General features: G+C 36.7%; 1 protein-coding gene across 1 annotated transcript; it reads left to right on the top strand.

The window, feature by feature from the left end:
* The first annotated feature begins 1,734 nt into the window (after nucleotides 1–1,734).
* Nucleotides 1,735–2,889, top strand: LOC111906015 (ethylene-responsive transcription factor ERF038). The gene has a single exon (XM_023901754.3). The coding sequence runs from the start codon at nucleotides 1,757–1,759 to the stop codon at nucleotides 2,606–2,608; it is 852 nt and encodes a 283-aa protein (XP_023757522.1). The 5' UTR covers nucleotides 1,735–1,756; the 3' UTR covers nucleotides 2,609–2,889.
* Nucleotides 2,890–24,512: the final 21,623 nt, after the last annotated feature.

Below are 24,512 nucleotides of genomic sequence, written 5' to 3'. Positions count from 1 at the left end.
AAAAGTTTATTAACAAAAGAGAATAAATGCAATTGCATGTTGGAGATTCCCCACCCATTCTATGTTGGAGATTCCCCACTTAGTAAAAAGAAATCCCTGGGACAGATCCCAGGGACCATAATAACCTAACTAACAAAAGTACAAACTCTAGGGGAAAGAATATGTTCTAAACCACAAAACAAAGCACAACCATCCTCAAGGACAAAGAAAAAAAAACAGACCTTGGTAACAAAGTCAATGCGGGTGGAGAGTGGTGATATCTTCATTCTTCATATGAAGCCACTAAAGAATCGTAGCTTTAGAAACATTTGGGAGTGATTTAGAGTAAGGCGTAGGAGTCTCGAGCGAACATCATTATTGATAGTCTTGACCATAGTTTCATAGTGTATTCTCTTATTCTTGAAGATCTTATGTTTCTCGCAATCAAAATATGGTAGACAATACCTGCAAGAATTAAACGACGAATACTATACCAAATATACTTACCTATTGAGACATGCTTGAGGAGGTTGATGGCGTAGATCCACTTGTCGGTAACATTGTTGAGTTTTATCATTGCTATATCTGAGATGGATAAAAATACTTGGAGAATAGGTGACATACACTACAAGACAAGCTTTGGCTAGGCTCCCATGTATGTATTCTTTCATGAGTTTTAAGACGGTCTTTAAAGACAACCTATAAGATGAAGGCATGCCAGATGATATTTTGAGAACCATTGGAGGTGGTGCCCGTCAACGTCATCAGGCCGAAGGCTAAGCCAAACTTCATGAACAGTGAAGGAAATAATAAGACCTGCTTTGTTATGTTGGAAGATTTTCTCAGGGTAAAGGGCGGGGGTAGTTGCTAATAGATTCAATGGACTCACACCAAAGATGAGGACATACCCGATTACCACCATAGATAAGATCTTTAACGAAGATATACATATGCAAGAAAAATGAAATAATATTACTAATTTGTAAAAAAAATATGAGCCGACAAATTATCAAAACAAAATCATAAGTTTTTGAAAACCAAAAAACACATGTTACATTTTTTATTATAACAATGGACAATTTAATTTCAAGAAACATATATCCTCTTTAATAAATGAATGTTTTTTTTGCCACATGTCATCTTCTCCTTTATTTTGATACTTGTCATTTTGTGAGAATTTTAGAAAATTTATTTTTCACTTGTCATTTTTTAGAGAATTTCCATTTTCTTAAAATAAAATTCCATAAAATTGTAATGAGTTTTATAAGGAAATAAAATCATTCTATTAATTTGGTAATAAATTCTCATAAATACTTCAAAAGATTTAATTTCTTTTGTAAATTTTCAGAAGATTACATTTTGTTATGTAAAGTATTACATTATAAAATATTTTATATTTATATATTGATATTAAATTTTTATTTTTAATAAACCTATATAATACACGGGTCTGACACCTAATAAGATATATATAATAATAGAGTCTTGAAAGTTAAATTAAACTTTGATTTACTAAAAATAAATTAATTTTAGCATAATTTGTAAAGGAAAAGTATCCACATGCATAGGAACAAATTTGATGCATTGTTGGGTAGTCTCTTCCTTCATATCATGGCCCCCATATTCCTTTTCCTTTTTGGCTTTTCTTTTTCTTTATTCTACCAATAAGACTACATCGCCTTTTTTATTATAAATAAAATTTTAAATATAATATAAAAACCCATGATTTTTCTATTTATATGTAGCAATATCTCGTATTATGTTCTTGTAGGTATCAATGTCTAAATATCATAAATATACCTCTTTGGTCACAGAAGCACCGCAAGTCAACATGGAGAATGCATCATTATCCACCACCACTTCCTCCACCTCTACCACCATCACCACCACCACTTCCTCCACCTCTACCACCACCACCACCGGTTGTTCCTCTGTGTCGTCTACCTCCACCTCCTCTGCATCAACCACAGAGATCATGAAATGCGGTGGAAAGGAAGTGAAACCTGAAAAGGGGTTAAAAAGAGCTCAAAAGGGTAATAATGGCAACGAACAAAAGAAACAGAATAAAAATGGTGATGGTGGTGAACATCCGATGTATCGTGGTGTGCGTATGAGGAGTTGGGGCAAATGGGTGTCTGAAATCCGTGAGCCACGAAAGAAATCAAGAATATGGCTTGGAACCTTCCCAACAGCTGAGATGGCAGCTCGGGCTCATGATGTAGCGGCTATAGCCATAAAAGGTCGTTCGGCTTACCTTAACTTTCCTGAATTATCCCACCTACTTCCACAACCAGCCACCACATCACCAAAGGACATCCGGGAAGCTGCCAACAAGGCTGCCGCCACATGTGGTGGAGATGAATCTGAGCCACCATGTCAACCCATGCTTTCTCATTCTCACTCGTCCACAACTTTATCATCATCATCATCATGTAACATTCATGATTCGGTCACATCGACATCAAATCAAGAAGATGACACATTTTTCGACTTGCCTGACCTTGCTCTTGAAAACGCCGATCGAAGTGATGCTTTCCGTTTCTACCCTTCATCTTGGCAATTAGAGGCTGGAGCAGATACAGGGTTTCGGCTTGAAAGTGAAGAGCCGTTTCTTTGGCACATTTACTAGTGAAGAGATATGGTTATTTAAAAATTATACATTAATTCTTCAAAGTTACCATATTTACTAATCACATTCCCTGTAAATTCAGCCAACATAGCAAAAGCCAGAAATTTAGGATTGATTTATTGTAGGACACATCACCTGTATTTTTATATTTGTAGATCTTTTATAAAATAAAGGATAATTATTAGAGGAAAAATATGGAAACTATTTACGGTAAAATTCTAAATTTGGCCATTATATCTTGTTATTAAATAAAATACAAAAATCGATCTTTGATATATTAATTAGAATCTATGGATATCATTCCTACATGTTTCTTTATCATCATTTTCATTCTTAAAAACAAGAATTTGCCATGGTTTCTTCTTATACGAAGTAGCTTAATTAAAATCTCAGCCATTATACATCAATTTTCTGGATTTATCATGTGTTGGGTAACTTGGGTTTAACCTTTTTTTAGCATATTGACCATTTTTTTAATATATATGTATAATATGAGGGTGGTAACAAAGTTTTTATATATTGTTTTTGTTAATATGTTATTCTAACATCTTACGTAATCAAATTATTTTTTAAAATAATATTCAAGTAATAAAACTACAATTTCTTATAAGACAAACAGTGTTAATAATTGTACATCTAAAAATAAAAAAAGAATATTAGTTTCAAACAGGTGTAACATAAATTAATAATTTGATTAAGACATTTCCTATTTGTCACACATGACGACACATGTGAAGAGTGTCCAAGAAGGAGACATCATCTCGTTTGCTAAAGCAAATATCATCATCGGCAGATTGAATCCCAATCATTCAAAGTAATGTCATTTTAGCAAAATATATAAGTACAAACTTTTCTCTCCGCACACTTGTTTAATGGTTGGTAGATAATGTAAATAGTTATCTTCGAATATCTTCGTATATCTAATATCTTCTTATTAAACATAATATATATATATATATATATATATATATATATATATATATATATATATATATATATATATATATATATATATATATATATATATATATATAGGTTCAGGTTCATTTGAGACCATTATAATTTTGTGAGACCGTGAGACCAAATCTAAAAATAATTTTAAAATGCAAAATAAATGGAAAAATCCAAAAATTCTTTTTTTAAATGTTATTTTCGGAACTTGAATTAACTAAAAAAAAATAAAAAAAAAAATCCGTTTTTTTTTTTGAAAAATACGTGAAATATTCTAAATAGAATATTTCACTGACATATTCTAAAAAATAATTTTAAAATGCAAAATAAATGGAAAAATCTAAAAATTCTTTTTTTAAATATTATTTTTGGAACTTGAATTAACTAAAAAAAATAAAAAAAAAATTAAAAAAAATAAAAAAAAATAGTATTTTTTTTGAAAAATACGTGAAATATTCTAAATACAATATTACACTGTACATATTCTAAAAATAATTTTAAAATGCAAAATAAATGGAAAAATCAAAAAATTCTTTTTTTAAATATTATTTTCGGAACATGAATTAACTAAAAAAAATAAAAAAAAATAAACAAATGCGTCTCACGGTCTCACAAAATATAAGTGGTCTCAAATGAACCTAACCCTATATATATATATATATATATATATATATATATAGGGAGTGGTTCAAATGAAAACCAAAAAAGGTTAAGAACCGTAAGAACCTCTAATTTAGATGTTTATAAAGGGTTTAGGTCAACCCTAAACCCTTTATAAACACCCTAAACCTGAAACCCTAAACCATAAACCCTAAACCCTAAACCCTAAACCTTAAACCCTTTATAAACATCTAAAATTAGATGTTCTTACGGTTCTTAACCTTTTTTTGTTCTCATTTGAACCTTTAGCCGAATAGAAAAGCTATACTACATGTATGAGAATATACTATATATTACTCACAACCATAATATACTGAACGAGATTGGTGATGATAAGTAGATTGCACCAACATACCCTAACAAAGTTGAGACATGTAGGATTATATTGGAGTTGGGATCCAAAGGAAACTTAGGCCTTTATTACTTGGATCGTGTTCGCAATTTATTTGCATAATCGAACAAATTAAAATAAACAAAGTAGATGTCGATTTTGATGTCTTTAGTGCGTTGATGTTGAACCAGATTGGAGGATAAGTACATTGCACCATGTAAGGTCACATTTTATGATCTGATGAGTCAAACACTTTACACACTATCGGTCAACGTCAGCGTATACATCTTACCATCAACACCAGCGTATAAAGTTTATCAGCGTCAATGTGAAGATAATTTATTCTATGTAATCTTTGTATATTAGATAATGATTCAGATAACTATAGAATAGATAACAGATGCGCTATCTTTGTTATGAAGATCGGTTCTTAGTATAGATAAGATACAATCCCTCCAATCAAGAGATATATTTGTATAGACTAGTATATATTCAACATTAAGGTGAAACCCTAATGTATATCTTGAACAACTTGGTGCTGTTAATCGTCTTTGTGATCGTCCTTGTGACAAACCCATTTTCTTGGTGAAAACAAACTCTTTCTTGGTGAAAGACAATTGGGAGAATATCCTGTGTTCTTTACTTTTTATTCTTTCTTTATTTAGATTAGTTTGATTTCGTTATTTATACTTGAAGTGTATCTGATCGATACAAACCTTCAATTGGTATCAGAGTAGGTTTTTGATACACTCCGATAATCATATCGACTTCCAACAATCTCAAATCCTTTGGTCTCAACAAGATTCCCCCATTTGATGAGCACAACTTTTCTATGTGGAAAACTAAGGCCATGGTTGTTCTTGAAACAATGGACTATGGGATGTGCAACATTGTTGAAAAAGGCCCTCACGATCCAATGTATCAACCTATGGTTAATAATGCTCACATTGGCCCCTTGAAGCAAAAGCCAGAGACAAATTATGATGATGATGATAAGAAGTTGCTTTGTCTTGATGTGTAAGACACAGATGCGATATGAAAGTCTCTTCCCTATCACGTGTATCATCTTGTACAAAAGTGTGATTCAGCTCATGAGATGATGGATATGTTGACAGTGGCTTATGAAGGCACCGTGGAAATCCAGACCACAACCATTAACAACATCAATCGAATATATGAGGATTTCTTTTCTCAACAATGTGAGTTATTTACCCAAACCTTCAATAGGTTTAACTGCTTGGTCAATGATGTAACAACCCAAAAATAGTAATAAAATTTTTCATGTATAACTTGAGAAAAACCTAGATCCAAAGCATTAGGGTTGCATGTGCACCATAGGAATGATGTAGTGCTCAAAACCCATCCGAACCCTCCTTATATATATATATATATATATATATATATATATATATATATATATATATATATATATATATATATATATATAGAGAGAGAGAGAGAGAGAGAGTAAGGATGAGCATCGAAATTATTTTGGATGAGCAAACCAACGAACTGTATATTTCTTTCCCTTGCTTTGAATCAATTTCCTTGCTTCAATCGATACACCCCAGCCTCTTCTTTCTTGGAGATCATAGCATGTTCTCTCCTTCTTTTCTCAGTCTCTCCAATCGATCTCATTCTCTCTAATCAATCCTAATTATTCTCTTCCTTCTCTCTCAAACCCTCCAATCGATCCCAATTATCCCAACCTCCACTATGCCGATTCAATCTTTTGTAACGTCATTTTTCCTTCAACGCTTCATCTTCTATATAAACAATTATTATCTGTTTCCGTCTACAACACATTTTTTTGTTCCAAGGATGCCACATCACTCAAACGCCAATCAAATTGGATCAGCACACCCATTTGAGAGACACTCTTGTTTTCAGGTATATGTTTCTAAAAATTTTGGGTTCTAATTTTGTTATAATCGCTTTTGGTATTCAACAACACACATAAATTTTACCCTAATTAGAGAAAGTCAATTGATTTTCAGATTACCATCAAATAACTTCATATTTAAAACAATAAAAAAAAAAAGTAATGCATTTATTATATGCATAAGATTTTATATTTTTCAAGCTTTCATTATTAATTGGAAAGTTTCCTCATGTAGCTCTGGTTGTATCAATATCAATGTCATCTCTCCTTTGTTTGTGTAATTAGTGTAAATTGAGTTTTCTCTAGTTGTAATCGAAAACCAAATTGAGATTTTCTCTAAGAAAACAATCACTAACTTGATTTTCTCAAATTTGTATATCGTTCTCGTTCTAGTTCGTAGGGTTCTTTGCCTATTATTTTTAGAATATCTTTTCTCCCCAAATTCAAGTCCTTATTTTTATTTCTATAGAAATCAGAAAGAATGTGGGTTTTATCTTTTTCCATCTCCGTAATTTCATTGTATTCATTTGATTTTCTTGAATTCTAAATTTTCTATTCTCATCTCCCAATCCATCTCAAGGCAAACCGATTCATTCTTTCGCTTTTAAATCCAACATACCATCAAACAAAATCTTTATAAACAATTCACTAATCACCATGTACTCAAAATGTGGAACCTTACAGGATGCACAACAACTGTTCGACAAAATGTCATAGCACGATACAGTCATACTTAAATCCTTCATCATAGGCTACTCAAATCACGGGTTTTAAATAGAAGCATTAGATCCTTTTTAACACATGCTTAACACAAACCTATCCCCTACAAGTATAACCTTCATATCCATCTTATCCACATGTGCACACACAAGAAAAGTCAAAGATGGATGAAAATACTTCACTTTAATGATTGAAAAGTTTAACATTAAACCACAAGAAGAACAATTTTCATGTATGATAGATCATTTAGGTAGATCAGGTAAACTTGATGAAGCTGATCTTGATGATCTTGATACTTTTACCATTTTACCCTTTTACCCTTTAATTACATATGGGAAATTGACAAATAGTAAGTGCTATTATATCTATTCTTAGAACAACATTGGTGGCATATGATGATGGGTCATATAGGTGAGTATTTAAGGCTGTGTTGCTTTTAGAAAAAGACAAAAAGAATAAGGTATAAATAATAAATTTTAGTAGCATTATGTTGATGTCATCACGAGTTTAGAATAGATAAAAAAAAAATTCTTCACTATTCTTCTTTGCTGGTAATTGAAAATATTATTAAAGTTTCAATAGTAAGAAAATGCAGCTTCATATATGTTCTTACTGATACATTCAGTGCAAATATTTTTGGTTTCTTCAAAAGGTTTGATGATTTAAAAAGTTATATTCTTGTGATTGGGAAGTAATTTTTTTAGATGGAGATGATGATAATGTTTTTGCCTTTCTTGGCCATGCATATTCATATTATAATGTTTTTTATGTTTCCTATAAACCATATACATTCATTTTTGGGTAGTTTAACTGATACTTTAGCTTTGGTTAAATGTTAATATGCATATTAATTCACTTTCATACACCCTTTGGTTACTTTGAACCTGTTGGTCACACTAATTAAGGCAAAAAAAAAAAATAGGGAAATAGAATGCTAAAATGATTCATATTGTACATGGGATTGGATAAAAACTGAATTATGTGCTTCATTAAAATTACAATTTTCTGTTTTCTTACTTTAAGCAAAGTAATGTATTTGCCAATTGTTAGTATTACAAATCTTTGATGGTGTTAATCATAGTCATGATTTATCTATTTTGTCATTATAAAAGAAGGTAGCTTAACCATATATGCATTTTGATAGGATTCATATGCATATGCATATACTTATGAATATGAATATAGTTATTCATATGCACGTACTTATTCTTATGCATAGCATATGTATATACATATTATTACGCATATGCATAAACTTATTATTACGAATAAACTTATTTTTATGCATATGTTATTCATATGCATATACATATACTTATGAAAATGTATATAGTTATCATTTGAATATGTATATATTTATTAATATGTATAGGTCATATACTTATTCTTATTCATATGTATATGTATATGTATATGCATATGCATATGCTTACTCTTATGCATATAGAGGCACTAAAAATGTCTTTTTCAAATATCCTTTTGCATATGCATATGTTTTTTAAAAATATGCATATACACAAAAAAATGAATATGCATTAAAAATGCATTTTTGTGAAAAAAATCTTTTTTTTTCAAGTATTAATTTCGAAATTTAAGTAATAATCGCATGCATAAACTTATTCATATGCATACACATATATTTATTCTTATGCATATGAATATACTTATTCTTATGCATATACATATGCATATACTTACTCTTATGCAAATAAATATACTTATTCTTATGCATATGCATATGCTTATGTATATGCATATACTTATTCATATGCACATACTTTTTCTTATGTATAGCATATGCATATACTTATTCTTATGCATATGCATATACTTATTATTATTAATATGCATATACATATACTTATTATTATGCATATATATATATATATATATATATATATATATATATATATATATATACTTATTCATATGCATATACATATGCTTATGAATATGCATATACTTATGAATATGTATATATCATATACTTATTCTTAGTATGCATATACATAATAATCATATGTATTTAATTGTCTTATGCATATAATTTTTCTTATGCATATGCATATGCATATTTATTTACTTATTTATATGCATATGCATATAGTTATTCATGTGTATATGTATATGCTTACTCTTATGCATATAATGACATTAAAAATGTTTTTTTCAATGTACTTGTGCATATGCACATGTTTTTTTAAAAATGGGCATGTGCATAAGCACATATTTTTTAAAAACATGCATATACAAAAAAAAATATATGAATATGCATTAAAAAATACAATTTTTTAGAAAAATTCTGTCACACCCCCAAACCGAGATGGCAGAAACATTCGGGGGCGGATGACGTCATGTATAGTATCATAACAATGAGTAATAGTAAAACAAGGAACAATATCCATAGTATTGAAAATATAGTAATTACATTTGTGTTCTTAGTATTGCTTGTATGACACAAAAATGTATAGCAAAAATAAAAGACGAGTCTTGAATATGCTTTGTCTTCTCAAAAACCTGAGTGAGTGTACATGTCTATTGGTTCCTTGAGAATACAAGTTCTTTTGAAAAGAGAGTATCAACATTTAAGTTGGTAAGTTCATAAGCATTTAGTATTAGAAATTTGTCTTTGTTTTTTGAAAAATGTTAGTGTGTTTCTCCAGAAAATCCAATATTTTCTATAATAAATGAAATGTAGTCTAAGGCCTTAAGACCAAAGTGTTTGTATGTTATTGTACTCTGAAATAGTGTAAGTGTATGCTTTCTATAAATGTATGCTTTCTTTGCTAGAAAAATAGTGTATTGTACTTGTATGAACTCTGTTGTATGCACGTACTAGAAAGTAATGATGTGTAGTCTTATTACTTAAAATAAAACCACTGAAGTGATGATTGTTTGGTAAACCAAAATGTTTAGTTAATGTTTAATGTGAGTGGGATTATAACCATACTAAAATGACAAGTGGCATGCATGGCGTTCTTCAGGCGTCAGAATGTTATGATATTTCTCACCCCAGACCTGCCGGTCTAACTGTAGCTAACAGTTTAGGTGCGGGATTGTCAGTACTGTATAGATCTATACACAAATTCACGCTCTCCCTCCAGGAGACTTTGGTTATCATTTAGGACTTTTATCATGTACTCTAGTAGGTACGATGAAGTAGTGGCTCACATTTTAGTATTAACTTTTTACGTATAGTGTATGTAACGACCCGTCTTCAGTATGTTGTTTCCATGTTATTTATTTAAGAGTTTTCAAGAGGGACTCAGAGAGTCTATAGCCTGACTTGTCAGGTAGAGACGGGATTTCGAGCACGTGTAAGTTGGCGACTCGGCGAGTCCATATTCGGGACTCGGCGAGTCCGCCTGCTAGGAAGAAACCCTAAATCCCCGGGTTTGCTCACTATTTAAGCAATGTTATGTGCCCCAACTCGCCTCCTTCACCCTTAGAGAGCTTGTGAGAAACCCTAAATCATTCTTTGTGTGATTAAAGTGTTTTGTGTGGATTCTTGAAGGATTGAAGAGGAGAAAGAAGAAAGGACCCAAAAGAGGACGTGTAGAGCAAAGATTCAAGGCCAAGTCAGAGTTCATTGAGGTGTGTCTCGAAGTTATTCTGTTTTGTGCTTAAAATCTCCATTAGAACACCTCTAAGGCTAGTTTAATGTATTTTCCAAGCTTATTAGTTGTATGGATGCCTTTTTGGGTCGAGATATCCCCAGATCTATTCATTTAGGAGTCTTAGAGCTCAGATCTATTGCCATTTTCGAAGTTGCCTTGCATGAGAACCCTAGATCTAGCCTTATTATGCCTTTTGAGCCTTTTAATCTTCATGGATGCTTTTGGGCACGTAAAGATAGAATATTTACGTGTTAATCGAGCATAAGAAGCCCAGATTTACAAGTTATATGCACTGGATTCAAGCAGAATCGAGTTTATAGTAAATGCATGCATGCGACTCGGCGAGTCGTTCTTCGGACTCGGCGAGTCAAGCCGCGAGTCCCTGATTTTTCCCCTTTTAAGTGTTTCCGAGTGGGGACCAGTGAATTGTGGAATGGACTCAGTGAACCAGAGGTCAGACTCAGTAATGGAGGGACTCGACGAGTTGTTCATACAACTCGGCGAGTCCAAGGTAATCTTCAAAGATGCAAGAACAACTCGTCGAGTTGTTCATACAACTCGGCAAGTCGGATGCAGATAGCCTGAGTTCTAGAATCGAAAGGGAACTCATCGAGTTGATGCCATACTCGACGAGTAGCAGCGAGCAGGGTTGAGAAGTGAGAGTAGGGACTCGGCGAGTTGACGGCCCAACTCGGTGAGTCAGGTCAACTGTAAGTTGACTTTGACCGAGAGAGTTGAGTTTAGCCAGGGGTAAAAGAGTCATTTTACCCCAAAGCAGTTATTAGTATTTGATTGAGTGGGTTTGTGGAATTGTAGCCAGGGAGATACCAGAGCAGCAGCAGATAGCTTCCAGAGCCTTACACTCAGCAGCCAGTTCACGAGGTGAGTTTCCTTCCAGTAGGGACGGGTCTAAGGCCACAATGCCGGCCCGATTTGCTAGCAGTAGTTTCCGGACCTCGGTCCGATGCAGTAGTTAGTATGTTTGACGCCTTTGTGGCTCAGACAGGTTTGTGTGCTATGTGTTCCGGGTTATGGCCCGAAGTAGTATGTAGTATGTCTTGTTGAGTTAGTTGATATGTCATACTATGCTATGTTTAGTAGTTCCGGACTTCTGTCCAACGCAGTTAGTTCCGAACTTCGGTCCGATGCAGTTAGTTCCGGATTTCGATCCGATGCAGGAGGCAAGGCCTCAGTAGTTCCGGACTTCGGTTCGATGCGGAGGACAAGGCCCTGGCTAGTTCCAGACTCCGGTCCGATGTAGTTTCCGGACTTCGGTCCGATGCACTGGGCAAGGCCCAGTAGTTGTTATATGTTTGTATGGTATGTGGTAATTTGGGGGATCTCACTAAGCTTTGTGCTTACCGTTTCAGTTTTGGTTTCAGGTGCTTCCGCAAGTAAAGGGAAGAGCTCGGGATGATGGCATCGCACACACCACAACTTCAGTTTTTGTCCTGGGAGTTGATTCAGTTTCTTCGATATGTTTTGATACAGTTGTGATACAGTTTTTCTCAGTGTTTTGTTATGGTTTTGAGATACGCTACGTATGATTTTATTATGTGATACTCAGATTTCTGATCTTTGTTATATTTAAAAATGAAATTTTCGGGTTGTATTTTTGGGGATGTTTCAAGTTGGTATCAAAGCCTTGGTTTGAGGGATTCGGGTACACTCTCAGGTGTGTCTGAACTCAAACTAAGGGAAAGATAAAAAGATTTTCAAAAGAAAAATGTTTTCGAAAGAAATTAGAAAGAAAAGGGTTTTGAAAACAAGATAAGGGTGTGGTGCATGCGATCAACCGAGCTCAAGTAAGTACTCCCAAGTTACCCATACAAGTTTTTATTATGATTAATTGTTTCAGTTTCAGTAGAACATCATGCTAGAATAGGACTAAGGATCTAGGAGGATGCCTTATGTGCCTGCTTTGTGTGTTCCAGCTTTATGAGAATTGCATGTTAGCATCAAGTAGACAGCAGTAGGATAGCCTGTTTAGGTTATGCCTGGTAGCACGAGCTTAGAATTGTATGCTAGTACAATTTCTTGTTATGAGAATAGATTTGCTTGAGTAGTTTCCTGTGTCCGAATGCTGCTTGCTTCGTGCTTTGTAGAACTCTTGGTAATGGGAGTTAGCCGTTAGGTGAATACGTCACGTCACATGTGATCAGGGTTGAATAATCTCAGAGTGTTGGATTTGGCCCTATTGCGCAGCTCTTGTTTGAGTCTAACCGTTGTAGAGACGAGTCTTTTACTCGAAGGATTATCTGAGCCTCATCACATGTGATGGTATTCAGGTGATGGTTAATTAGCATTACTAGGAGGCCTTCAGCAGCTGAGGACTGGTTTGAGTGAAGTCAGAGATTTCCTAGGGCAAGCCTAGGATGAGAGTAGCAGAGATCAGTAGTAGTAGAAGTGACTTAGTGGGGTCAAGGCAGTTTTTGAGGAAAGTACGGATAGATGTGGAAGGTAGTATGGGCCCGTACTACTGAAAGTAGAGGATCCGTACTCGAATCAAGGAAGAATGAGACAAGACCAGGAAGCTAGTATTAGTATCAATGATCCCATAAGATATTTCAGTTTTCTGATGTTGCTATGATGTGTTTCAGAATGGTGGTTTTGCGTTCGAGGCCAGCAGCCGGCAGTGGAGGTGCCGGGGAGGGATCAGGATCAGGCTCCGGGGACGAGCGTATGGATGAGCAGACCAGAGAGTTTCTTTCTTCAGAGATTACTCGTATCATACTGGAGCAGACTATTATGATCTTCGGTTCGATCAAGGAGGGTATCCTAGAGCTGATGGATGAGAGATTGGGCACTTTTCGTGTCGAGGTGGCGGCCATGATGGGGTCGTGCACACTTACGTTCAGGGAGTTCAGGGCATGTGGAGCTCCAGACTACCACGGGGCGCGGGACCCCATAGCGAGTACTAGATGGTTGGCGGATGTGGCCAAAGTTTATATATATATATATATATATATATATATATATATATATATATATATATATATATATATGAATAAAGTTTGATAAAAACAGTAATTTAATTAGTTGAAAAACAGTTTAAAATGGGTTGCCAAAGTTTATAAAAGCATTAAATATCTTGAGATGATTTGTAACCGCATTTAAGTGTTAACACAAATACTTTGTGTTTGGCTTGTATTCTCCCCCTAAAAGCATTGGAAAATGGTAAAACATGGGGGTATGAGCTCACCTTAAGTGAGAATTCGAGAGGGGATACAATGTAGTAGTGCTAATCCTCAAGTTAGAACCCGTAGGAATATCCGTATCCTAATAGTTGTTAATGCATATAATATGTGTATAACTAATGGAAATAACTAGTTAATATGTTATAGAATAACGAATTATGTAAGAATTACTTACAAAAAGGAGTCTTAGAAATGAACCGAGAGTATGAAGGACGTTTTCGGTATGCCTTGGGTGATTTCGGTTGCTTGAAGATGTGAGGAGTGTTCTTGGTGGAAATAAGGAGATTGGGGTGTTTTTGGTTCGTATTAAGAACACTTGAAGATTTTGGCAAGATCTTATGAAGATTCAAGTGAGTTTTCGAATGATACTTGAGAGAAAGGATGTTGATTTCGGTTGATACTTGGGAGAAAAAGGGAGGTTTTCGGTTAGAAAGTATGAGAATGAGGAGGAGTTTTCGGTTGAACATATAATTATGGGTGAAACATGATGGGATGTTTACATTGAAATTCACGTTTTATCACTTGAATTGCATGCCAAAGGATAGAATTTAGGAGATTTTGGTGTGGAAATCTACCCGAGAAAAGGAGATTTCGGCCGAGAACGGGTTTGCGGTCCGAAGAATCAGCTTCGTATGATTGCGGTCGTGACCGCAAACATGATTGCGGTCCGAGGGGAGGGCAACCATGTGACGGTTTTCGGTGGGGATTTCGGTCCTCGCATTTGGTTAATATTTTGCAACACTTATCCAATAAAAGGTTAATTTATATTAAAATACTAGTTTAACCTCAATAAATAAATAAATCAACAAATCTAACTTTTATTTAACAATTTTGACTTTTGTTGACTTTTATAGACTTGAAAATAACGGGTTGTCACATCATCCCCCTGTTAAAGGGAATTTCGTCCCGAAATTAAGTCTATAGTGATACACGTGGACTATGGAAAAAAATGCAGCTACTTTTGTTTCATTTGATCTTCCCACTCCCAAGTGAATTCAGGTCCCTGCTTGGCATTCCAGCGAACCTTCACCATTGGTATATACGTCTTTGTTTGGTTCTCTTGAATTCCTTATCTAGGATTTCTATTGGTTCTTCCACAAAGTTTAGGCACTCATTTATCTCGATTTCATCAAGTGGGATCATAAGAGTCTCATCCGATAAACACTTCTTTAGGTTAGACTCGTGAAAGGTAGGGTGTACGTTGCTAAGTTCTTGGGGTAGTTGGAGTTTGTAAGCTACTGAGCCGATTCTAGAGATAATATCGAAAGGAACAATGTACCTTGGATTCAGTTTTCCTTTCCGAAGCGTATCTTGCCCTTCCAGGGTGAGACCTTCAATAGCACACGGTCACCAACCTGGAATTCCAAGGGATTTCGTCTTTTGTCTACGTAGCTCTTCTGTCTATCTCTTGAGGCTTTCAATCGTTCTCGAATTCGAACAATTTTCCCAGTCATTTCCCTGATGATCTCCAGACCAGTGAGAGTGTTGTCAGGGACTTACCCTTTAGCTAGTTGCGTATCACCCCACTTCAGCCCAGCACAGAGGTGATCTGCACTTCCGGCCATAGAAGGCTTCGAATGCGGCAACCTTGATACAGTTATGATAGCTGTTGTTGTATGAGAATTCGACCAGTGGCAAATGGGTATCGCATGCTTTACCAAAGTCGATCACACAAGCTCTTAGCAATTCTTCTAATGTTTGAATCGTTCTCTCACTCTGTCCATCGGTTTGTGGATGGTAGGCTGTACTCATGTCTAGCCTAATTCCTAGGGATTTATGTAGTGACTGCCAAAATCTTGAGGTGAATCTGCTGTCTCTATTAGAGATAATAGATATGGGCACACCATGTAGTCGTACAATCTCTCTAATGTATGTTCTGGTCAGTTTCTCCATTTTTTTCATTTCTTTAATTGGTAGGAAGTGCGCGGACTTGGTTAACCTGTCAACGATCACCCAAATGGTATCGAGACCACCCGTTGTCTTGGGTAACTTGGTTATGAAATCCATTGTAATCCGCTCCCACTTCTACTCAAGTATTTCTGGTTGTTGTAGTAAACATGAGGGCTTTTGGTATTCTACCTTAACCTTGGCACAAGTCAGAAACTTGCCCACAAAGGTAGCAATGTCTGCTTTAATGTTTGGCCACCAATATAACTTCTTGAGGTCCAGATACATCTTGTCTGAACGTGGATGAACAAAGTATTGAGTCTTGTGTGGTTCGTTCATGACAACGTCTCTAAATCCCCCAAACTTCGGTGTCCATATTCGGTTCATGAGATAACGAACTCCATCACCCTTGACTTCTAAGTTCTTGTTCATTCCCCTTAAGGCTTCACCTGTCACATTTTCGGGTTTCAAGGATTCTTGTTGAGCCTCTTTAATTTGTGTAGACAAATGTGAGTGGATGGTCATGGTCAGTGCTTTGACTCTACGACCTGAGTAGTCCTTTTGACTAAGGGCGTCAACTACTACATTGGCATTGCCTGGATGATAACGAATTCCGCATTCGTAGTCATTTAGTAGTTCTACGCATCGTCGTTTTCTCATGTTGAGCTCCTTCTGGGCGAATATGTGTTGAAGGCTTTTGTGATCTGTGAAAATGGATTTTTTTTAATGCATTCTTTTTTCAAATATTAATTTCGAAAATTAAGGAATATTTTCGTAGATTTAAAAAAATAAATAAAAAATAAAAATAAATATTTTTAAAAAATTTTAAAAACTTTCAAATATATGAATATATGTCTGATATTTCGAAAATAAGATTTAAAAAAAGATTTTTTTCAAAAAACAAAATGCATTTTTAATGCATATTTATATTTTTTATGCATACATATGTTTTCAAAAAAATATGCATATATACAAGCATATAGTTTTTTTCAATTTTTTTTGCACTCCTATTAGATATATGTATTAACATGCACATCTGAAATTTGGTAACTAGATTCATTGTTTTTGTTATCCATTGATCTTGCCAATATAAAGAGAGAGAGAGAGAGAGAGAGAGAGAGAGAGAGAGAGAGTTAGGTTTAAATGCAGATTGATATCTATTGTGCCAAAATGTGAACAGTGCTATTCTGTGAGAATGACAAAGAAAAATATGTTGGTTGATAATGTGAATACATTCAATCTTACATAATTATTGTCATTATCACGCATTCTCAACAATTAAATCGTCTATAAGGTTATTATAGACTTTTTTTGTAACACTCCAATCTAGGTATTCTATGGTTTACCCTCAAGCATTTCATTTTGGCAAAAAAAGATCCTTCCGTATGTTGGGCGTATATTTGGGAACACTTAGCGTACGTGTGTGCATGCATCGGGTGGCTGAGGCTCGTACACTGGGGGTACGTGGTAGACGACTAAAACCCTAATTTCTTGACTTGCACCCTATTTAAATAACCTTATATAATTTGTACCAAACCCTAATCACCCTCCATAGCCTCTATTCGTCCTTAAGCCCTATTTTTGCAAGAACTTGTGAGATTTGAGCTTAAAGGTGTGTTTGGTGACTTTTTTAGAGAGTGTTCAAGAAGAAGAAGGTGGTGTTGTTGCCTAGATCAAGGAAGGAGCCTTTTGATCCTGCATCTAGAGAATCTAGAGCTTCTTGGGAGCTTTTGAAGCTAAAAAGCTTGCATCTTTTCTATCATCCTTGCTTGTTGAGTTAGGGTTTGCTAGAGTCTACTTTTGAGTCCATAGATCATATCTTGGGAGTTTGGGCAACTCCAGAGGTTAGGAAGGTTAGATCTAAGACTCTTGGACTTGTTTATAGTATAAAAATGCAAACTTGATGTCTTCTTTGGCTCCATGCATAAGTTAAGACCTCTGGAAAGGTCTTAATAAAGTAGATTGAGTTGTTGGGATCTAATATAGCATGCAATGCATTAAGCACTTAATTGATTTTGTGCATGAACGGTTTGTACGCTAGGCGTACTATGTTGTAGGATACGTGTACAACCCCTTTGCTCAATATGATAAGCGTACAGAAGAGGTACGTTGGTCGTACGCTCTCAAGAAGTTTTGGGCCTTCGGTGGATTTCGAACCTTTGGGCCCTATGTGTTTAGGCATGGACTCGCTGTTGTTTTGGGCCTGAATTTATCATTTAGGCCAAGGTTGGCATGTTGGGCCTTTTGGGCCTTGTGGCCATAGTATTGGATTTTAATGTTAGGTCCGTTAGTGAAGGAAAGGCCTTTGGGCCATTATGAAGGGACTTGGACTTAGGATTTTGGGCCAATGTATAGGTTATGTCATAATACTAAATAGGGTTATTTGTATATTGTTCAATGTGAGATTTTAGGCTAGTAGTCAACCAAATTTTGTGTTCAGCAGGCTGAGGTCGGTCTTCTCACAATACCAATGGCTTAAAGGCACCAACACCAGCCCATTACTTGATATGAGATTTCTGTAGTTGAATATGAAATGGTTTTGTTATTTGGTATGTATTGATTTACGTGAAGACCATGGGGGGTTCATGACACTTAGTACGACCATGAGGGGGAGCCCATGGCCCTTGGATATAAGACCATGGGGGTAGCTCATGGCATCCCGATTGAAGACCATAGAGGGAGTCCATGGCAGATTTATGTGTATATGTGCATGGAATTATGTGGTTATGTGTTTTATGTATTTTAGGAAACTCACTAAGTGTGTGCTTATAGTTTTGTCGGGTGTTTTAGGTACTTCTGGTTCTAAGGGCAAGGGCTCGACTTGATGGCATGACGTGCACTCTCCAGTATTTTCGCACTAGTTGTTTTGAATACTCCGATCTTTTGAACAATGTGTTTATGTAATGGAATTTTGGAAAACAAATATGAATGATATTTATAATTATTAAATGAAAATTTTTACCTGAATTTTTGGGCTGAAACAAGATGGTATCAGAGCCTTGGTTTGAGGGATTCGGGCACACTCTTGGGTTTGTCAGAACTCAAACTGAGGAAATGGTAAACCCTTTTTCAAAAGAAACCAAAAGTTAAATTTTTATTAAAAATGGATTTCGTAAGTAAAAAGGGGAGAGTGCAATACGCGTAATCGGCCGAGCTCAAGTAAGTGTTACCAATGTATTAGCCATGCTATAATTATATTTGGAAATTAATGTTGAATTGATTATTTGCTAAGTGTATGCTTTCAAAGTTGCATATGTCTAGGATTGCATAGCCCTAGAATGATGGATTCTACCTTATTCCTGTTCATTGTTTGGTTGTTATTTAGGGTAGAAGCTTGATTTGACAGTCTATATGATTTTATTTGTGTGTAACTTGCATGCATAGGGCAACCTACTATGATTGACTTAAGTTTCTGGTTCGGTGAGGATTGAGAAATCCTAGAATAGTTTAGGATTTGACTTTATCTTGTATTCTTTGGGTCATGTTATTATTTTTGGGTGAATTAGAGGTATCAGGTATGGCCTTAAGGAAGGTACAGGTAGGTGTGGAAGGTAGTATTGGGCCCATACTACTAAAAGCACAGGGGCTGTACCCGAAACAATGTCAGCCTTGGAAGCTCTAAGGATTCCGGTGAGAAGGAACCCCTTCGAACTTCCTTATCAATTTATATTATGTGGAATCCATTCTCAATTGAGGATGGTGATGATCACGCGAGGTTCGAGTTCAGGATCAGGATCAGGTTCAAGCTCTAGTGCAAAGCTCATTGATGAGAGGCTGCACGATCTCATCATGGCTGAGGTTACTCGTGGCATCCTTGACGCTACCCTGATGATCTTCGGTACCGTCAAGGAGGGGATCATGGAGATTATGGAGGAGCGGCTCAGGTCCTTTCGAGCCGAGATTGATGCGGGTCAGATTAGGACTCGAACTCCCTCATTTCTGGAGTTCAACGCATGCGGTGCGCCTGAGCTCTTTTGGGTTAGGGACCCCATCACTAGTCGACGATGGGTGGTAGACATGGAGAATGCCCAGCACATGAGCTTTTTCCCCGAGGCTGCAAAGGTGTGGTTCACGTCTTGTATGCTGAGGGATCTGGTGCAAGACTGGTGGGAGGAGGTTACCTACGAGGTGGGATCAACGGGTGTGGCTGAGATGACTTGGGAGGAGTTTGTGTGGAGGTTCAATCTGGATTTTGCACCATCCATTGAGGTGCAACGATTGGTAACGGAGTTTCAGGATCTTCAGCAGAAAACAAATACTGTGGTGGAGATCAGAGAGAGGGCGCTTTTGGTTTTGCAATACGCTGCAAATGAGGAGATGAAAAGACGAGGTATCATTCCATGATGAGGGATGATATTCGTGAGTTTGTGAGCTTTTTGGGGTGCAAGACCCTGCATGACATGGTGGAGAAGGCCCGTGAACGGGAAATTGAGTTGGAACTCCGGACGAAGCGGAAGCTGGAGCAGGTTCAAGCGGTAGTGGGTCAGGCCAAGAAGCCTAAGACTCCCAATCTTCCCAGTAGGGGACAGAAAGGTCGGGCTGCTGTGCCAAGTGCAATAAGCCGCACAGTGGAGCCTGTCGGGCGACAGGCTTGGCATTTTATGCTTGTTGCCAGCTGGGCCACATGAGTAGAGATTGCCGCAAGAAGGGCTTAATTTGTTTTCACTGCAACCAGACCGGTCATAAAAAGGCTGATCGTTCAAGGTTTGTGGGAAGAGTAGTGACGGCAACTGCGCCCGCCACAATGAGGATTACTGATGGTCGCCCGGTCAAGGCAAAGGCTCCTGTGGTGAAGAGCCGCGCATTTTAGCTGACCACAAAGGAGGCCCAAGCAGCACTAGACGTCGTGAATGGTATGTGATCTATTTTTGTCTTATTTATTTTATTATTATGCTCATGTTGTTATGATCTTGTATAGGGACCTTTTTGGTCAATGGATTGTCGGCTCATGTTCTTTTCGATTCGGAGGCTACCCGATCATTTGTATCTCTTGCACTACGCAAGAAGTTTCGAGATGCCCCAAGGACTTTGGATTCCCTGCCTAAGGTGGAGATTGTGGATTACCATATTGTGAGTGTTGCAAGGGTATGTCGAAGGAATGTTCTTAATATGTTTGACAAAAGGTTTCCTATTGATTTGGTTTCGATTCCTTTAAGAGGATTGAAAGTAATCATCGGGATGGACTGGTTGGAGCCCAATGGGGCCATGCTAGATTGCGAGCGTCAGCTGGTAAGAGTTAAAATCCTAATTGGGGGAGAACTGGTTATCCATGAAGAGAGAACCTCGCATGGGCCACCCCTTTGTTTGGCTGCGAGGGCTAGGAGACTCCTTCAGCAGGGTTGTTCTGGGTTTTGGCTTATGTCTCGGATACAAGGGTGGAGGCCACGTCAGAGATGAGTAGGATACCTATTGTGCGAGATTTTCCTGATGTATTTCCTGAGGAGTTGCCTGGGGTGCCTCCCGAGAGGCATGTAGAGTTCCGTATTAATTTGATGCCTGGTGCGGCTCTGATAGCTAAGGCATCGTATCGTATAGCTCCGCCTGGGATGCAGGAGTTGTCTACGTAGCTTCAGGAGCTGCTAGACAGGGGATTTATTCGTCCGGTCGGTTCCCTGTGGGGAACATTGATCCTATTCGTGAAAACGAAGGATGGGTCATACAGGATTATGTATTGATTATTGGGAGTTGAACAAGCTAATGGTGAAAAACCGTTATCCGCTTTCGAGGATTGGTGACTTCTTTGATAAGCTTCAGGGTGCATCTTGGTTTTCCAAGATTGATCTTCGTTCAGGGTATCATCAGATGAGGATCAGGGATGAGAGTATACGAAAGACAACTTTCAGAACTCGTTATGGTCATTATGAGTTTGTGGTGATTTCATTTAGGATCACCAATGCTCCAACATCATTCATGGATCTCATGAACCAGGTTTACAGGTCGATGCTGGACCGGTCTATGATTGTTTTCATTGATGATATCTTGGTCTATTCTAATACCAAGGAGTAGCACGAGCAACATTTGAGGGAGGTTTTGGAGACCTTGGGGAGGGAGAGGCTATATGCCAAACTCTCCAAATGCGAGTTTTGGTGGTGTGAGGTTCATTTTATGGGGCACATCATCAACCAAGAGGGTATCTTGGTGGATCCGGCCAAGATTGAGGCGGTAATGCTTTGGGAGGTTCTGAAGAATGCATCCGAGATCCGAAGTTTCTTGGGTTTAGCATGGTACTATCGGGATTTATCCAAGATTTCTCCAAGATTGTCGTACCTTTGATGCACTTGACCAAGAAGAGTATGACCTTTAGGTGGGGTCCAGATCAGCAATCGAAATTCGAGACTTTGAGACAGAATTTATGTGAAGCCCTGGTTCTGGCGATACCCGAGGGATTTGATGATTTTGTGGTGTATTGTGACACTTCTATTTCGGGTTATGGAGCTTTTTTGATGCAGAGAGGGCATGTGATTGCTTACGCCTCGAGGCAGCCGAAGCCTCATGAGGCGAATTATGATGGGTTTTGAGCATAACTACAACCTATGTGTTCATGCAACTCTAATTGCTTTGGATCTAAGTTTTTCACTAGTTGAACAACAAATTGAACACCAAATCAAAACCCTAGGTCTAGCATATAATTCAAAAATTACATAATAAAAGGGTTTTGATGTTTACCTCACTTGTTATATAGCAATAACAAGAAACCTTGTAGATCCTTGACTCTTGAAAGCTTAGTGCCTCAAATGTTGCACCTTTAATGGCTTACAAACACCACTAGAAAAAGGATGAGAGGAGAGAGGAGGGAATAGCACCAAATTTCAGCTAGGGTTTTTCAGATGCAAGCAATGGCCGAAATCCCTAAGTGGTGGGGTCTTTATATAGTTGTGGGTTGATGGGTTTGCTGGAGGAAACCCTAATTGCCTGATTAAGCTTAAGCAGCCTATGGACCCTTATTAAGGAGCCTTGGACGAAATCTATAGGGTCTCCCTATAGTTTTCGTCCACTCCCATCTAAGGAGTCCAATAGCCCAGTTTCACAATTATCAATGATTTGCAAAACAGCCCTTGTTCCTTTAATCAGTTCTTTAATCCCAAAATTAATTCCAAATTAATTTCGGATTGAATACTAATTAAATAACATGATTTGTAATTAATATATTATTTTCTTAATACATTAATAAATCAATTTATTATTCAAAATAATAAATTCAACCTCTCTCTCCAAAAGTCATCCTGTCAAGTTGCTAGGCTGAAGGCAACCCAAAAGGACCATGCTATTATCAAATCAAGTACATACCAATTATAGTTATGGGATGACACGTAATCAAACAGTCTCCTACTTGGATAAGTCTAATAACTATAATGGCAAGTATGACTTCAAAATATGACTAGCAATTGTAGCTTTCAAAAGTCGATGTCGAACTTTGACCTAGTCAGTTGTGTGTCCTTGGATAAGGGATCGTATAATACTCCGTTCTGCAAGATATCATGTGGAAAAAGACATGGAACATAATAATTCTCATTGTCCAACAGTTTTTTCCCAAGAAGGGATCAAACGAAAAGATAGCCACCATTGAGTGTAAACACCCAACCAGACTGAGAACGGAAGTTGTCTCGGTCTGTGTGAAAATTGGAGTCACTATAACTAGTAACTCTCAAGTCATTACCACCACCAAGTAGAAGGAACCAGTCCTTTTTCCTTCGTAGATACTTAAGAATGTTCTTAACCGCTATCCAGTAAGCCTTACCCGGGTTTCCAGGATATCGACTGACCATTCTCAAAGCAAAAGCCACATCAGGGCGAGTACATGTCATAGCATACATGATCGAGCCAATGACGGAAGCATATGGAACTCGACTCATTTCTATTATCTTGGCATCGGTACTTGGAATCTGATTCTTACTCAGCTTGGCGTTGCTCTGCATATGTAATTCTCCTTTCTTGGAATTCTCCATGCTAAAATGCTTTATCACTTTATCCAAATAAGTACTTTGACTAAGTCCAATTAGTCTTCTACTCCTATTTCTCAAAATCCTTATTCCCAGTATATAAGCAGCCTCTCCTAGATCCTTCATAGCGAAACACTTTCCAAGCCAGTTTCACAACTATCAATGACTTGCAAAACAACCTTTGTTCCTTTAATTAGTTCCTTTAATCCCAAAATTAATTCCAAATTAATTTTTGATTAAATACTAATTAAATAACATGATTTCTAATTAATATATTATTTACATAATACATTAATAAATTAATTTATTATTACAAATAATAAATTTAACCTCTCTCTCCAAAAGTCATCATGTCCAGTTTCTAGGGTGGAGGCAACCCAAAAGGACCATGCTACTATCAAATCAAGTACATACCAATTATATTTATGGGCTTAGACACCTAATCCAACAAATTACCCCACTCATGACTTGGAATTTGGGGCGGTGGTGTTTGCCCTCAAGATTTGGAGGCTTTATTAATATGGAGTTCGATGCACCATCTTCACCGATCACAAGAGTTTGAAGTATTTGATGGATCAGCAAAATCTAAATATGTGACATAGGAGATGGTTAGATGTGGTGAAAGATTATGACTACGAGATTTTGTATCATCCCAGGAAGACCAACGTGGTGGCTGATGCTTTGAGCCGTAAAACGGCAGGTGCCCTGATCCGAGATGT

Source organism: Lactuca sativa, chromosome 7 (genome assembly GCF_002870075.4).
Source record: "Lactuca sativa cultivar Salinas chromosome 7, Lsat_Salinas_v11, whole genome shotgun sequence".
NCBI lineage: Eukaryota > Viridiplantae > Streptophyta > Magnoliopsida > Asterales > Asteraceae > Lactuca > Lactuca sativa.
The sequence above is the reverse complement of the archived record's forward strand: the minus strand, read 5'-3'. Positions and strand labels throughout refer to the sequence as shown.